Below are 16,513 nucleotides of genomic sequence, written 5' to 3' on the forward strand. Positions count from 1 at the left end.
TCATCAAGGGAAGCGCACGTCCACATCAGGAGGAGAGGACCCTCTAGACCGAGGGCGCCTTGGCCACCAGGCCGGGCCCACCACAGGGCCTCCCACACTGCGGGCTGCAGGTAGGCAGCTCCCCGAGGGCTCTCAGTGAGCCGTGGCCATCAGGGAGCTCCCTCTGCCCCTTGCACACCGCTGGTGGTGCATTGATGTTGACCGCCCACGTAAGGGGGTCTCTGCTTTACTGGCCTGTCTCCTCCCCTCGATGGGCAGCTCCCCGAGGGCAAGGGCCCCACCTCACCCATCTCCGGGACTCGGGGTCCCATGCGGAATGTGGCCTGAAGGAGTGCTGGGTGGGTGTTGGCACCGGAAGAGAGGATGAAAGAGGGAGGAGAGGGGCAAAGGCGAGAGGGAGGCAGAGAGAGCAGGACAGGGAGGCAAGGGGGAGACAGAGTGAAGAAGGGAGGAGAAAGGAAGGAGGAAGGCAGGGATGAAGGGAGGACGGGAAGAACTGAGAGTCTGCCCAGGAAAGGAGAGGAAGGGGAGGGAAAGAGAAGGAAAGACTAACAAAAAGAACAAAGAGAAGAAGGGAGAAAACAGCCAACACTCAACACTCTGCTCCAGGCTCCATCCTAAGCCCTTTTGACATGTTCTAGCTCATTTCATGGGGCAGGCATCGTGATGGTGCCCCTCTTCCGGATGGGGAGACTGAGGCCCGTGAGGTGGAGTTGCGTGCTCCAGGTGGCTCAGCTGGGAAGTGCTGGTGCTGGGACTCCCCTCCGGGACTCTGGCCCCAGAGCCTCTGCCCAGCAAGGGGGAGAAAGGGACAGAGGCAGAAGGAGCTGGGCCAGGGTGCTCACCTTGTGAAGAGCTGAGACACACTCGGAGAAGCCGATGTGGTGATGCCTGGAGGGAAAAGAAAAATTGGAAGGGCTTTAGCTGTCAGAGTGATGACCCACAGAAGCTGTGACTTTAGATGCTGACCTGAGTGGGAAGAAACTCAGAGAATTGCTGCCAGGGACTTTCTCAACCACAAAAGCTCATCCGAGGCACATTTGAGCACTTTCCTTCTTGAAAACCCCTTCTGGGTGACTTCTCTCTCCAGGTACTAGTTGGACTACACATAAAGAGCCTATAGCATCTTGAAACATCAGAGTAGAACACTCATAAGGACTACACATAAAGAGCCTATAGCATCTTGAAACATCAGAGTAGAACACTCTCCCTTACCCCTTGCATGGATGGGGACACTGAGGCCAAAGGGACAGAAAGAACATGCTCGAGTTAAGGTCACATAATTAGAGAGCAGCACAGCTGGGACCTGAACCAGGTTTCCTGACTCCCAGGCTGGTGCCATTTCCACTCCTGGATGGAGAACTGCTCCCTTCCCTGCCTCAAAGGCAACCCCAAGAACCCAAGAATGGCAGACACCAGTTGATTTTGATTATCCGACATTCATTTCCCTTCTTCTGATGACATCTTGATGTTCTTCCTCTCCCACCCTAGTTTTGGTCCATGGGGTTCAGGTGGGGCTGGCCCCAGTACTTAGGGGAAGGCACGTCTTGACTCATCTCCTAGGCTCCAGCTAGGGTGTGGAGCAGGAAGACAGAAGAGGCCTGAGCTGATTCAAGTGTATCCCTGGGCCCACAGCATGTGACTGTCAGTGGGAGATAATAATGCAAGAGGTGACAAACAGTTGATGGAATTAAGCTGGGAGGGAGATTTTCAAGAGGCTAATTTTACAAATGGACAGTCCACTGGGGACTGTGCTCTGTCATCTTTAACACTGCAACTCAATGTCCTCACGGGGAAGCCCTGGCAAATACTAGATAACATGTCTTCTGATCGTACCAACCTGCCAATTCACACTCCCTCATGTGCACGCAGTGCCTATGTCCTGGGGTACGTGGCTGGGGGCACCTCTGCCTCCTGAGAAATGCTCCAAGGTCTCCAGAGCTCTGAGCCTCTCTCACCCCCGAAGTTGGAGGCTCAGAACAGCAACCTGCAATTCCAACTCTGTCACTCGGTAGCAGTGAGAGTTTGGGCAGCTTGCCTAATGTCTCTGGACCTCAGAGTTCCCTCCTGTGAAATGGGGAACAATTGATCCCACTAGGATGTGTGTGGATTAAATGAGATGATGATAACGTCCGTCATTTATCCAGGGCCTGTTATGTACCACGCTCTCTTCTAAGTCTGTTACCTGGATTAGTAACTTTTAATCCTCATAATCACCCCATGAGGGGGGTTCTATTCATACCTTACAGGTGAAGAGCTGGAGGCACGGAGAGGTTAACTCACCCAAGGCCACGGGTCAGAAGGGGCAGATCTGTGATCTGAACTCAGGTGGCCTGGATCCAGGGTGCTGCAGCCCATGCCGACGCTCATTGTAACAACTGCAACCAGCATCCACGTAGGAGCTCGCTTCGTGCCAGGCCCTGCGCTAACTGCTCACAGGCAGGACCTCACTCAGTCCCCTCAACAACGCTACAAGGCAGGCGATGTCACTGTCCCCACTGTACAGATGAAGAAACTGGGCAAGGCTACGGACCCTGCTCAAGTCACACAGCCTGTGGGCACTGGAACTGGGACTTGAGCCCCAGGGCCATGTGAGTCCCAAGTCCGTTCCCTGAACCGCCACCCTGGCTGAGTCAAATTCTGTTGGGGTCCCAAACCCCTGGGTCAAGGGTGGGAGTCCTGAAGCCCATTCAGGGAGCAACAGCTAGAGCTAAACAATAAAATTGAATAGACAAGAGCAGCATGTATTGCCCAGAGTAAGAAGGGTTTGGGTGAGACTTTTGTTCCAGTTACAGACGTGAGAATGTGCTGGGGGGGGGGGGGGGCACGGGCATGTGTGTGTGCGTGTGTGAGCTGAACAGCAGTGTAAAAATACGTTTCTAACTGTGTGTCAAGAACAGCCGTGCTCTAGTGCCAAGGAAAGCCCCTGGCACACAGTAGGTGCTCACTCAATGCTAGTTTCCCCAGTTCGGGCTTGCTGCCCCAGGCAGGACCTCCAGCACCCCAGCCTCATCCTCCCCCAGGACTAGAGAATGAACGGCCTCCTTCGGAAGCAGCCACAATGTCATTATTGGTAAAAGCCCATGATCTCAGTGCATTTAGTAATACACAAGTTACTGAATTAAACATTTTGAATATGTTTTCTTAAATAAATATGTAAATATTCATAAAAATCACATCTTATGGCAACATTCCTATGGGCTCGGATGAACTTGGCGTTCTGTAAATTTGAAGCGTCTTTCTGCCCCAATCTCCGCGCTGTGATTTGCATGTTTCCCTCACTTCTGCTTCCTCTGCTCTGAATTGCTGAGCAACCTGCCTTCCCCACGTGGGCAGGTTTCCCTCTCCTGCTTGCAAGCCTACAATCCTCTCCCCTTCCCGCCCCAGCAACCCCCAAGACGACTGTGCAAGTGAGAGACGGGTATTCAGTAAAAGATTTGCCTTCTGCAGACTGTGGGACTTCTGAAAAACACAGGCTTTTATCTTTTTGGACTGGTATCATACTGAACTTTTCATCCCAGGAGACCTGGGGGCAGGGAAACCTGGAAAATGAGTACATTACATATGGAGTGATTCCCCTTCCTTCTTCCCTACCTGCCACCCTCCCTTCTGCCTTTTATTCCAGGTGGGGATGGTGTACACCTCATTGGGAATCCTGAGCTCCTTCCCTTCGTCAGAGGGCCTGAGTGGGACTGTCTCAAGAACGGTGATGCTCAGTGCTTTGGGCGCAGAGGTAGGGCAGGGCCTTGCTAGGAGCGGAGAGCTTCTCTCTCCGTCTGGTGCTCCTGCTGTGGTCCAAGGCTATGTCATTGGAGGTCATGAGGACCAGGAGGCCTGCCTGCCGTTGTCACCATCTGCATACTAGGAAGTGGGCCTGACACGGCGGTCCTGTGGGCAATGCCAGCCCCAGTGTGACATCGCTGTTCAAGTCGTAGGCGACAACCTGGTCCTCAGTGTAGCCCGGGATGTCTTTCGGTGATCCCGCAGAGGCCCGCTTCACCACTTTCTGAAAGCCACTGTATTTGACAGCTTTCTCTGGATGGCGGTCAGAGCCAGACAGACCCACTGAGGGTGGAGACACGGGAGGCCAGGCCACCGAGCTCTCCATGCAGCTGCGGAACAATCCCGCCCACAGCCCTGGCCAGCAGCATGACCATGGTACCACAGCTTGCCAGGGGGCAGACAGTGGGGGGACCGTGGTCACGAGTCCCTGCATGATGCCAAAGCGTTACAGAGTCCAGCAATGGGAGTAGCGGGAGTGCAGGCATGCTGGCCCTCTAGAGGGAGGTCATACTTCTCATGGTCACCCCAACACCAACATGGGGCCATTGGCACAAGGGGAAGGTGACCCTTGGACTCCACTCGTCAAAGTGAGCCCCCAGCATCTTCAGGGTGCTGGAAACACTATATTCAGAAGCTGCAGCAGCCCACACTCCTTTTGGCGGGCTCTGGAGCCTGATGGACTTGCGTGGACCGCAGCTTCTTGTTCTCAATCTGGTTAGTGCCACTGAACTTGCCATGACAGATGAGGCTGAGGTCAATGGAGGCATCACTTACATCCATGTTGCCAGAGGCCAAAGCAGCCCTAGTGACCTGACCCAAGGTAGCCAGTCTCCAAGCCTCACCATGTGTTTTGGGGGATGTGGCTGATACATAAAATGGGACAGCTAGCTCTCAAGGTGGGAGGGACATACAGCCTCCTCCATTTACTCCTGAATTTAAAACTCTAAGTCTCCTTTTCCTCCCCAGCTTCCCATGGGTAAAGGGAGAAGGATTAGCTAAACAGATGGCCAAAGCCTCTGGAATGAGCTCATTCATTCATTCACTCACTCATTCGCTTATTCATTGCCTACTTGCACCAGGCATGTGATAGGAAGTGGTTTATAACAATGAGCTAAAGCAGTCAGGAACTTCCTGTTCAGTGAGGAAGATGGATGGCAAACAAAGTATTATGCAAATAAGTCTTAATTACAATTAGAACAAGTTGCAAAGGAAGAAAGTGGACGGTAAGGAGCAGGACTCCCTGGGATCTTGTGAAAATGCAGACTCCCAGCCTGTAGGCCAAGAAAGATCCCAGGTGAAAACAGTATGGAGGTTCCTCAAAAAGTTAAAAATAGAACTACCCTATGACCCAGCAATTGCACTACTGGCATTTACCCAAAGGATACAAACATAGTGATTCGAAGGGGCACATGCACCCTGATGTTTATAGCAGCAATGTCCACAATAGCTAAACTATGGAAAGAGCCCAGATGTCCATCAACAGATGAATGGATAAAGAAGATGTGGTCTATATATACACATACATACACACATACACAATGGAATATTACTCAGCCATCAAAGAGAGTGAAGTCTTGCCACTTGCAACGACATGAATGGAACTAGAAGGTGTTATGCTAAGCGAAGTAAGTCAATCAGAGAAAGACAAATGCCATATGATTTCACTCCTAGGTGGAATTTAAGAAACAAAACAGATGAACATAAAGGAAGGGAAGGAAAAATAAGACGAAAACAGAGAGGGAGACAAACCATAAGAGACTCTTAACTATAGGAAACAAACTGAGGGTTGCAGGAGGGAGGTGGGTGGAGGGATGGGGTAACTGGATGATGGGCATTAAGGAGGGCATGTGATGTAATGAGCACTGGGTATTATATGCAACGGATGAATCACTAAATTCTACCCCTGAAACTAATACTATAGTGTAGTATATGTTAACTAGCTTGAATTTAAATAAAATCCTAAAAGGAAAAAAAAAAAAAAAGAATGCTCCCAGGTGAGGCTGACATAGCAGGCCAGGAAACCACACTTCTGAGTGGTGAGAGTTTGGACTACGGGCTACTAAAAAACTGCAAATCATTAAAAAGTATCACAACTCCAGGTTCATAAAAATAAATCCCCACTCTAGAAGTCACAAACTCAAATGCACATGGGGCCCAGAAGACAATATAAATGAGCAAGGCCTAAGATCCAAATTTTAAAATAAGGCAACTAGAGCTAGGTCTGTATGTGTGAACGCACACTTGAGTGTGACTGTGTGTACACGTGATTGTGTGAAGAAACTTGTGCAAGGGCCTTCATACTCTGTTCCTTCATTTGTGCATTCATGCACCTGCTGTGGGCCGGATCTACAACCCAAATCTAATTTGTCAATTTAACGTTCTTCCCTCCAAAAGCACATGGGCTTAAGGGGTCAGACCCAAATTCAAATCCTGCTGCTGTTGCAAGATAACCGTGTGACCTTGTGCCAGTCACTTCTTCTCTCTAAGCCTTGGTTTCCACACCCACAAGATGGAGCAATAGCTCATACCCGCAGGGCTGCTGCTAGCATTGCAAGAGGCAGGGACCCGCCAAGCGTTAAGGGCCCCACACATGGGAGCGCTTATTAGCTTTCCATCCTCCTGGGGCCCTTGCTTAAGCCACTTAAATCCGGGAGCCCAATTTGAATGTTCACACTTTTTTACCTCTCCCTGGGAGGATTAAGAAGCTAATGATTCTGAAAGCAGCAACCACTATTATGTTGCCTAATTGGACCCCACGGGCCCGCTTCTAAGTGATCCCCATGAGATGAGACCGTTTCTAGTGCAAGATGTCTTGAGGCAGGTCTTTGCTACGACAGGTGCAAGGCTATTAACCTAATCAGCTCATCCCCTCTGTATGGGTGGTTTAAAGTGCTCCCAGGCCAGAGACAATGACAGCAGGAGAGAGCACTGCATTGAGTCCAGATGTGCTAACCCCAGTTTTGACCCTCGTTGAGTGGCTATGTGACAGTGAACAAGGCATCTGTCCCTTGTAGGGGTGTTCCTGAGGACTGAAAGGAACAAGGCCAGCATATCCCAGAGTATGAGGATTTGAAAAGACACCTAAATACACTGCTCTTCTATTTAAATCATCACCTATTTATCTGAATGTATATTAGAACCACAGCAAGACTGTCAAAGGCATAACTTTTCATTTCTGGAACTGGTGTTAAGTCATCCTTTTAAAATGAATGTAATGAAAGGGAATTGTTTTAAAGAAAAATCAGTAAGCAAGCAACAGGAGAGGTGGGACCAACATACCAGAGAGAGTGACTGGAGAAGATGGGGAGTCCCGGAGACACCTCCAGGGGTGAGAGCTCTTCATGCAGGGAAGGCGTTCGATAATGAATAATCATCAGTGCCCTTTCTCATAAAGAGGGAATTGGCAATTTCCTTCACACTACACCAATACCCCCAGAGTGGGATTTCTGTCCTATTCAGGTAGAGGTTGTTCTGGGCGCTAGGGCCTCCAGGAAGCCAGCTGGGAAAGGCTGAAGGGTGGGAGAGGTGAAGCTGATCTGCATCTCCCCAGGTGAGGACTCGGGCAGAGGTCTGGGCAGCTCCACCTGGCTTGGATGAGATGAATCAAAACGTGCCAGCTCCAGGCTGGAACCCATGAGACAGGAACGGGAAATCAGACTCTATCATGCCCAGGGCAGAGGAGGTGTGGGAGGTCCGAGAGAAGACAGCCCAACTTGCCCCGTGGGCACGGCCTCGCCTCTCAGAGGAAACCCTTAATGACATGATAGCTTTGGCTTCTGCAAAATATATCCGCATTTTTTTTGTGTGTGTGTATTTTGTATTTTGAATAGGTTTTGCTTTCTTAGTTCTGTAACATTTTTTCCTTTCCTTCCAGAAGACGGGATATAATTCAAATCCAATTTTCCCTTGAATAGTAATGAATGATAGCTACTATTTCTCAAGTGGTTTCTATAAGCCAGGCACTGTGCTAAGGACTGCGTGAGACTTATCTCTATCACTGTCCATAACAACCCAAGGAGGAAGTTATTATCTGTATTTTACAGATATGGAAATAAGGCAGAGGGAAATTAAGGAAACTTTACTAAGGATTCAAAACTAGTATCAGCCTAAAGTGATCTGTGATTCCTCAAGACCACTCTGTATTCATCCACCCACCCATCCATCCATCTACCCACTCATCCACACATCTATCCTCCACTCATCCATCCATCCTCCCATCCTTGATCCATCCATCCACCCACCATCTATCCTCCACCCATCCATATCCATCCTCCATCCATCCACAATCCTTCACCCATCCATACATCCACCCTCCACTGATTCACATCCATCCTCCACCCAACCATCCATCCTCTATCCATCCATCTATCCATCTATCCATCCATCCTCCACCCATCCATCCTCCATCCACGTATCCATCCTCCATCCATCCATCCATCCATCCTCTACCCTTCCATCCATTTATCTACCTATCCACCCATAAATAATTTTTAAGGATCTACCATGAGTCACAGACTGAGTTGTGTGCTAATCAGGAACAAGAATTTGAATACATATATAGGAATAAAAAACTATCCTTGTCCTGGAGGAATTCACCATCTAGAACAACTGTTTTCAATCCTGGGTACACAATAAACTCATCTGGAGGGCTTTAGAAAAATCCCATTGCTTGGGTCATACTTCTGACCAATTAAATCAGATTCTCTGGGGGTAGGATCTGGACATGAGCCTTAAACTTTTTTTTTAAACTTCCCAGGAGATTCTGGTGTGCAGCCAGGTTTAAAACCAGTGCAGAAGCCTTGTTCTCAAAGCGTGGTCCTTGGGCCAACAGCATCGACATTACCTGGAACTTGTTAGAAATGCAAATTCTTGGGCCCCAGACCAAACCTTTACTGAATCAGCAATCTAGGAGTGAGGCCCTGCCATCTGCATGCTAATAAAACTTGCAAAGTGATTTTGATGCACAAGAGAATCTGAGAAACACCAAGCTAGCCCCTTGTTCCTCAGAGTGGCTGGTGAACCAGAGTATCAGCATCTCCTGGGAGCTTGTTAGAAATGCAGACTCTTAGGCTGGATCAGAATCTGAAATGTAACAAAGTCCCCGGCTGAGTCTATGCACATTAAAGAGGGAGAGACACAGAGCTAACCTCTACCGAGTGTTTTCTAAGCACCCTGCCAGGCTTTAGCATAATCGCGCTAAAGCCCTTCTAACCACTGGCCCGCCTGCAGGTCACTCTATCTCATCCCTGCTCTACTTCCTCATAAAAATCACCACCATCTGAAATCCCATATTTGTTTAAAAATTCAGTACCTGTCTCTTCCACTACAACAGAAGCTCTGGGAGGGGGACTCGTCTGTCTCGTTCACCATTATATCCCCACCACCCACACGAGGCACGGGCTCACAGCAGGCATTCTGGAACAATTTACCGAACACACATGCAGCCAACGTATCTTCATTATCCAGATGAGGACACAGGCTCACAGAGAACAGGAATTTGGTCAAGTTCATCCAGGGAGCAAATGGCAGAGCTGGGATACACACGCAGCCTGGCTGAGCCCAAACCCTGTAGGATGTAGGGTGCAGTGACCATGGGATGATGCAAAAAGTGCCTCTGGGAGCAGAGTGACCTGCAGAGGCCCTGAAGGCAGGCAGCAGGGGGGTTCCCAGCACCTTGTGCGCAGTAGGCTCATCAAACAACCTGCTGACCACATGGCTGCAGAAATGAAGGAATACACGAGAAACTACCAACCCTCTGGAGGGGCTCGGGAGGTTTTGCTATGAGGCAGAAGCAGCACTGATGAGGGGGAGTCTGTAAGGCAGAAAGGACAGGGAAGGGAGCCCTGTGACGCTGCCCTTCACCTCTCAGCATCTTCCCTAGAGAAAGAGGGCACGTGTTCAAACAGTAGCTTGCATGACCCCACCCTGGTAGCATGTCTGTACAGATGACCTCATGTTCTTCCACGGGGGGATGGCTTCATGAACTGGGGCACTGTCATTCTTTGGTATATTATTATATCATTACTTCATGTGTCCTGAGTGAGCAGAACAAGTTATAGCAAATACATAGTATGTGACAGTTTTGTGTTTCAGATTTTTTTTCCAGCGATACTGTAATTTCTATTGTAAACATACATGTTTAAATATATAAAAATATACACACCTAAGTCACATAAGTAAATGTTGGTACAAATGTGATTCTTACAAACAGGTCTTAAGATGCACACAAAACAGGCTACAGTGGTTACTTCCAGGGAAGGGAGGAGAGACTGAGCTTGGATAGATGTGGCCAATGTTTCGAGACTTTGTAAGGGCTGTGTGTTCATGTGTTAGCTGGTGAGCAGAAACCGATGTGTCACGGAGAAACAGAGGAAAAGGAAGGGCGCTCAGGCAGGGGTCCGGGGCAGCAAGGGCTGTGAGGAGTGAAAGCATGGGAGGCCGCAAGAGGGGCACGCGCACAGTCACAGGGAAGGCTCCGTCTTCTGTCCTCACTCATTCGGAGGACTTCTGAAGCACCAACGTGGTGTCACACACTGTCTCAGCAGAGGGGATACACGGGTAACTGAGGTAAAGTCTGCCTTCTGAGAACCGACATTCAGGCCGGGAGCCCAATAAACAACAGGTGAACAAACATGTACCTTCTGATAGAGACTAGGATGATGAAAAGAAAACAGGACAGAGAACGGTGTGGGTGGGTGTTCTGTCGGCTCTACCCTCGAATCTGGTCCAGAATCTGCCCCTTCTCCCTGCCCCAGTCCAGGGCACCGGCGCCTCTCTCCTGGGCTACGGTAACGCCTCCCTCGATGGTCTGTGGGCTCCCATTCGATCCCCACCCCCAGTCGTTCTCACAAATGGCCCGAGGGGTCCTGTTAATACACAGATCAGAGGTCTCCTCTTCTGCTCCAAACCCTCCCATAGCTCCCATCTCACTCAGGGTAGGATCCAATGTCCTTCCCGTGGCTCTCAAGGTCTGGCGAGGTCTGAGCTCCTCCCCCCACGGCCCCTGGCTCCCTGGGCTCCAGCCACGATAGCCTCCTTACTGCTCCTCAGGTGCTCTGGGGACTCCGCTGCTGTCCCAGAGCCTTTACACTTGTTTCCTCTGCGTATGAGGCCCTTCTTCTGCATCGACATGGACGCCCTCCCTCATCTCCTTAAGGTCTTTACTCAAGTGTTACCTTCCCAGGGACATCCCCACACCCTTGCATTCCCTATCCTCCTTTCCTGCTTCCCCCCTGCCCCCTCCCCATAGCATGTTATCACTGCCTGACATGCTCTGTGTTTTGCTTATTTCCTGTTATCATCAGCCTCTGGCCAGCCGGCCCCCTAAAGTAGGCTCCAGGAAGGCAGGGGCTTTAGTATGCCCCTTTAAAACAATGCCGGGCACGCGGCTGAAAAAACACCTGTTGCATGAGTGAATGAACCATTACTTCTGATAGGAAAAGACCTTTCTGATGAGCACTGAAGGCTGAGGGATGGTCCCACAGATGGGGGAGACTGGTTCAGGCCAAGGGAACAGCATGTGCCAAGACCCCAAGGGCAGCATCATGTTTCTGAGTTACAACGAAAGAAACAAGGCTGAGGCTAGGTCTACTGAGCAAAGGGATGGGGACGAGCTGAGTTTGAGAGGCTGGCGGGGACAGACAGGTGAGCCTGGTGGCCAAGGGTAAGGAAATTAGATCTTATTCTATACTTTTTAAGAAACGCTAAGTCCTCTCTCCATGTTTTAACAATATTTTATCCTTATAATCAACTCAGGGAGGTCAGTGGAACAATACTCCCCTTTAACAGATGAGGCAAATAAACTTCAAAGAGTCTGGGTGACCAGACCAGGGGCCCCCAGGTGGTAAGAGACAGCACGAATGCAGTGGGAACCACCGTGGTATTTCTGGATTTCACATTCCCTCCAGAACCCCCTGAATGGAGGCCCCCTTGCTCCTGCCCCCCTGGGGCAGATCTAGACCCCTGCAGTCAGTCAATAATGACTCTGTCACAGAAGGGTCACAGAAGGGCTCAGGCTGGAAGGGCAGCTGACGAATCCGGCACTAGAGGCCACAGCTAGGGCGGAATGTTCCCTGCAGAGCCCAGGAACTCACCGCCCATCTCAAGAGAAAGAAGTGTGTGTGTGCGTGCGTGCGTGTGTGTGTGTGTGTGTATGTGTGTGTAACCTGACCCTACTGGCTCTGGCTGCCAGGGCAGCAGAAAGGGTGTGGACAGAAGAGAGATGTCCACCACTGTGGGGGACAAATATCTGGGGTCTGAGGACTCTTAAGGGCTTGGCAGAAAGTGAGTCTAAAATTTAGAAGTAGGGACTCAAGCCTGAGCACCCGGGTTTGATTCCTGCCACTAGTTGTGTGTCTTTAGGCTGCTTACTTAATATTTAATCCCCCTGTGCCTCAACTTACATATCTGTAAGATGGGCTCATAGCCTAATAAGGGTGTAATAACTCAATGAGAAACATTATAGTGTACTGATTAGGAGAAGAGATTTCAGAGTTAGACTGCCTAAGTTCAAATTCTGGCTGTCACTGAACTGTGTTATCTCGATCAAGTGACCTCATGATCTCTTGACCTCTCTGTGCCTCAGTTCCCTCACTGGTAACACGAAGGTTAACAACAGTCCCCAGTACCGGGGGCTGTGGGGATTCAGTGAGTTTGTACAACCATGCCCGGCACACAGCCAGCCGCCGCGTGTTTGCTCTGTCGGTGACAGAGAGTAGGAGGGTTAATCTGCAGTCACACTGCTTTCCACGGTGCCTGGCGCAAAGTATGTGCTCACGAAAATTAAGGACAAAGGAAGCGGCCGGGACTCATCTCAGGGACAGCTGCTCCTCAGCTCCCACTAGTGGCAGCCAGGTGGGAATGTGGGCCCCGCGTCTCCAAGGCGTTCGGCATTTTAAGAGCACCTAGAAATCCAGATTTTTATGTGAGCGCTCCCGATTTTTACAAGTTTACTTTTATTTTTATTTTATTACAGTGTAAAGCAAACAAAGGCATTCATGAGGCCCAGACTTGGCTGTGAGCTGCTAGTTGGCAACCCTGGTTCTACCCTCCCCGCGGTGATTGGACTCAGCGGAGAATGACCGTGCAATACTACGTTTAACCACGGTACCACACGTCCATGGTGTGCCAGGCAGCAACAAACATCCTCTGAAGTGGGTCGTGCCTATGCCCCCATTTGACAGGTGAGAAAATGGAGGCTCAGAAAGGTGAAACAATTTGCCGGAGGCCATTTGGCTGGGAAGCAGTGGGGCTGGGATTCAGACTTGGATCTTCCTCACCCGGCAGCCTCCTCTTCCTCCTAGCTCTCCTGGCTCTGAAATGAAGCCCTAGGTTGAATAGTGCCTCTACTCAGAAAGAAGAGAATGACTGCTTTTGAACAGGGCTTAATAAATCGTCTCCAAGTCTCACAGAGCCCAGGGTGGTTTACACGGACACTCCAAAATGCCCAGAAGAATGAGGGTGTGTTCTCTAGCATGTGGTTTGGTGGGAGAGCCCAGACCCTCTTGGTGGTACTTTGAGTGGGCTTGTCCCAGCTTCATTAGCAGCATGCAAGGGAAATGTCATTGTCCTGGTGACAGCAAGAATTATTCCCAGTAGCCTGGAGTTGCTGAAAAGCAAATTCCTTGCGATGCTGTATTTGACTAGACACAAGTCTCTGGTTCTCCACGACAGTTAGGTAGCATTTGTGTCCCTTGAGCTGGCATCAGTCACAGACAGTGAAGGAAAGACAGCCCGAGGTCCTAGGACACCAGCGGCAAATCCCAAAGCTGGCCACATAAAGGGTTAAGCCCAATGGTTAAACATAATAGCTTAATGCCTTCTGCTAACTCCCAGCTCTCCCAGGAAGGCTGACAGATCCCAAACAGAGCAAACAATAGCTGGAATTGTTCTAGTGAAAACTAGTTCAGCTGCATCGTTTGCCAATAATTTTTTAAACAGCTCAACTCTCCTCTGCTTCCTTGACTCTAACCCAACCTGAAAGCAAAAGGCAGATGAGTTCTTGTCCCAGCGTCAAACCTTCGTAAACAAGACGCCTGCCTGGATGCGTGATGGCGGGACAGCGCTGGGGGACAGACTCGGAGCCGGAGCCGCGACCCTGCGGGACACACCCAGGGCTGGGCCCTGGAACACACCCGACAGACACTGCGTCTCATCTGCGGAGGTGTCAGCATTTCTCGGCACAGGAAGTTCAGAACACGAACGAGCACACTTGCCTCTCTAATGACCAGACAGAACTGTTAGCAACGCACGCCCAAGTTCTGGTCCAGAGGCAACAATCCCAATGGCGAGAGGAGAAACTGTCCTAATGACGGTACTTGCGAAAGGACACGTGTCGAAGGCTGTCAGTCCCTTAACTAAATTCCGCGGGGCGAGCGGGACCACCACAGGTCCACCAAAACTCACGCCGGGAGGCCTACCTTCTATGTCACTCAGAGTCCAGACATCGGCGTCAGCAAGGTTAAGCTTCGGTTTACCCGGACAATCGCTGTTTCCAGTGAGGCTGGGTGAGATCACCAGTTCTAGCATTTCCTTGTACCTGAAAGAAAACAAAGGGAAATATAATTTATTCATTAATTATGCATGCTTACTAATGATTCCTATTTCTTTCCCTAAGAGTATAAATATTAAAGCTGATTACCTAAACCCAGCCGTCTTATAAATTCTACATAATAAAAATTCACTAAACTTTTCATCAAAGGGAAATGAGGAATTAAAATGAAGTACTTGCTCCCCTCCGGAGAATACACCCACTTGATTAAAACTTTCCCCTCCTTCATACGGTATTTTGCCATTAGAAAAATTATATTCTGGTCTCTTTTAAATGGCATCTGAATGAGCTGGAGTGAGCTAGGGAGGCTTCCCAGCAGAGGAAGGGAGAGACAGGTGGGGAGGGAGAGTTTGGGTTTGGATCCCCAAAAGCAGAGGCTTAGGGAGCAGAGGCGGTTGACTGCAGTTTCGAGGGAAAAACGGACATGGTGTTAGTTGGACAGACAGACAGAGGCTCGGAAGGCATCCGTAATATTTAACAAGTCCCTCTTGGCGGCCAGACTCCACAGCCCATCACCTTGGTCCCCACCAAGGAAGGAAACGCTAGCTCCTGAATTACTCACGATGTTGGTAAAATGTTATGGGGGGCCGGGAAAGTGTGGGACAAGTCTCCTGAGTCTTTCTCATTTTTTATTGAAACCTGTTCAGTCCTTGCACCATGCCAGTACTTACTCCTCCTAAATTCCTCCCCACCATGGTTAGGAAGTGAGGTTTCTGGTTCATGTGCATAATACCATACCTGGTGGTTTCCAAAGGGCTAAGCTACAACCAGTAATGTTTGGCACTGATTCAAGGTGTCCTCAGAGAAAGGCTAAGCACATCAGTATTGCAAGGTCATCGTTGGGAGGATCTGTTATCATTACTTTAATAAAACAAAACATACCGACCGATGGCAAAGTGATTATAAACTCAGATTCCATCGTGCAAAGGTCATGGATTCAAATTTCAGTTTCGCTCCTCACTATCTTGAGAAAGCTACCAAACTGCTCTAAGTGAAAACCTTGCTCATCTGGACAATGGGGTTATCAAAGTACCTCCCTGGAAAAATCACAGTAAGGATGAAAACAGGTGGTAGCTGTAAGGAAAGGTCTTTGTGGGCAGCAACCTAAATGCCCATGCATTCCCAGAGAAAGAATAATTGCAGGTGGTGTGTACACGTGGTGGAATATCATACAGGAGTGAAAAAGACTAAGCTGGGGCTCCACACAGAGCAGGACGGACAAAGTCCTGCGCAAAGAGGCGGAAGGGTACCCAAAGTATGGTATCATTTCTATGAAGTGCAAAGCATACAAATCAATACTATATACTGTTTAAGGATACACACACATGCAATACACAGATGATAGTATGTATAGGATGAAACACAAATTTCAGAGAATGGCTGACTCTGGGGATGGTAGGGGGAAGGCACTTTGGGAAGTGGTACCCTGGGAGCTTCAACTGAGTTTGTAACGTTTGGTTCAGGGGTTGACATCCACTGTGGCCCATCCAAATCCAGCCCATCTTTTCGTGTTACCCGTGAGCTAAGAATGGCTTTCACATTTTTATTGTTTATTATTTTATTTTAGAGAAGGGGAGCAGAGGGAGAGGGAGAGACAGAATCTCAAGCAGGCTCCACACCCAGTGCTGAACCCAACACGAAGCTTGATCCCACCACCCTGAGATCGTGACCTGATCTGAAATCAAGAGCCGGATACTTCACCGACTGAGCCACCCAGGCGCCCTGGCTTTCACATTTTTAAATGGTTGGAAACCAACCAAAAGGAGGATAACTTCTGATGACATGTGAAAACTGCAGTGTCCATAAGCAAAGTGTTCTCCAAACACAGTCCTGCTCGTTGGTTGACTGGATCGTCTGGGGCTATGTTCACACTGCACCTTCTGAGTAGAGTAGGTGTGACAGAGACCCGCAAAGCTGAACATATTTAGTAATCGGCAGAAAAAGTTTGCCAGCTCCTGTTTTAGTTGGAAACAGGGTGGTGGGCATACCACTGTGATGTGGCTACCGCACATCTTTGTGGGCCCGAAACACTTAATAATTAAAAAAAACAACAACAAAGAAATCTCTTATTCTAGGACTTACACATAGGAAGTACTTTATATACACTTTTTAATCTGATGAGAGAATTCCACACAAGTAAGCTCCTAGTGTTTATGTCTTTATGTTAGCTGGGAAACATTT

The 16,513-nt window shown here is 49.3% G+C and overlaps 1 protein-coding gene across 1 annotated transcript in view; it reads right to left on the reverse strand.

The window, feature by feature from the left end:
- EYA2 (EYA transcriptional coactivator and phosphatase 2) overlaps window positions 1-16,513 on the reverse strand; it is a 264,389-nt gene that overhangs the window by 167,202 nt on the left and 80,674 nt on the right. Inside the window, exons 2-3 of the mRNA XM_032419638.1 lie at window positions 14,202-14,320; window positions 846-891 (exon numbers count right to left, since the gene is read on the reverse strand). Of these exons, the coding sequence (XP_032275529.1) occupies window positions 846-891; window positions 14,202-14,310 (155 nt within the window). The 5' untranslated portion in view covers window positions 14,311-14,320. The remainder of the gene's footprint in view (window positions 1-845; window positions 892-14,201; window positions 14,321-16,513) is intronic.

Source organism: Phoca vitulina, unplaced genomic scaffold (genome assembly GCF_004348235.1).
Source record: "Phoca vitulina isolate PV1807 unplaced genomic scaffold, GSC_HSeal_1.0 scaffold22, whole genome shotgun sequence".
NCBI lineage: Eukaryota > Metazoa > Chordata > Mammalia > Carnivora > Phocidae > Phoca > Phoca vitulina.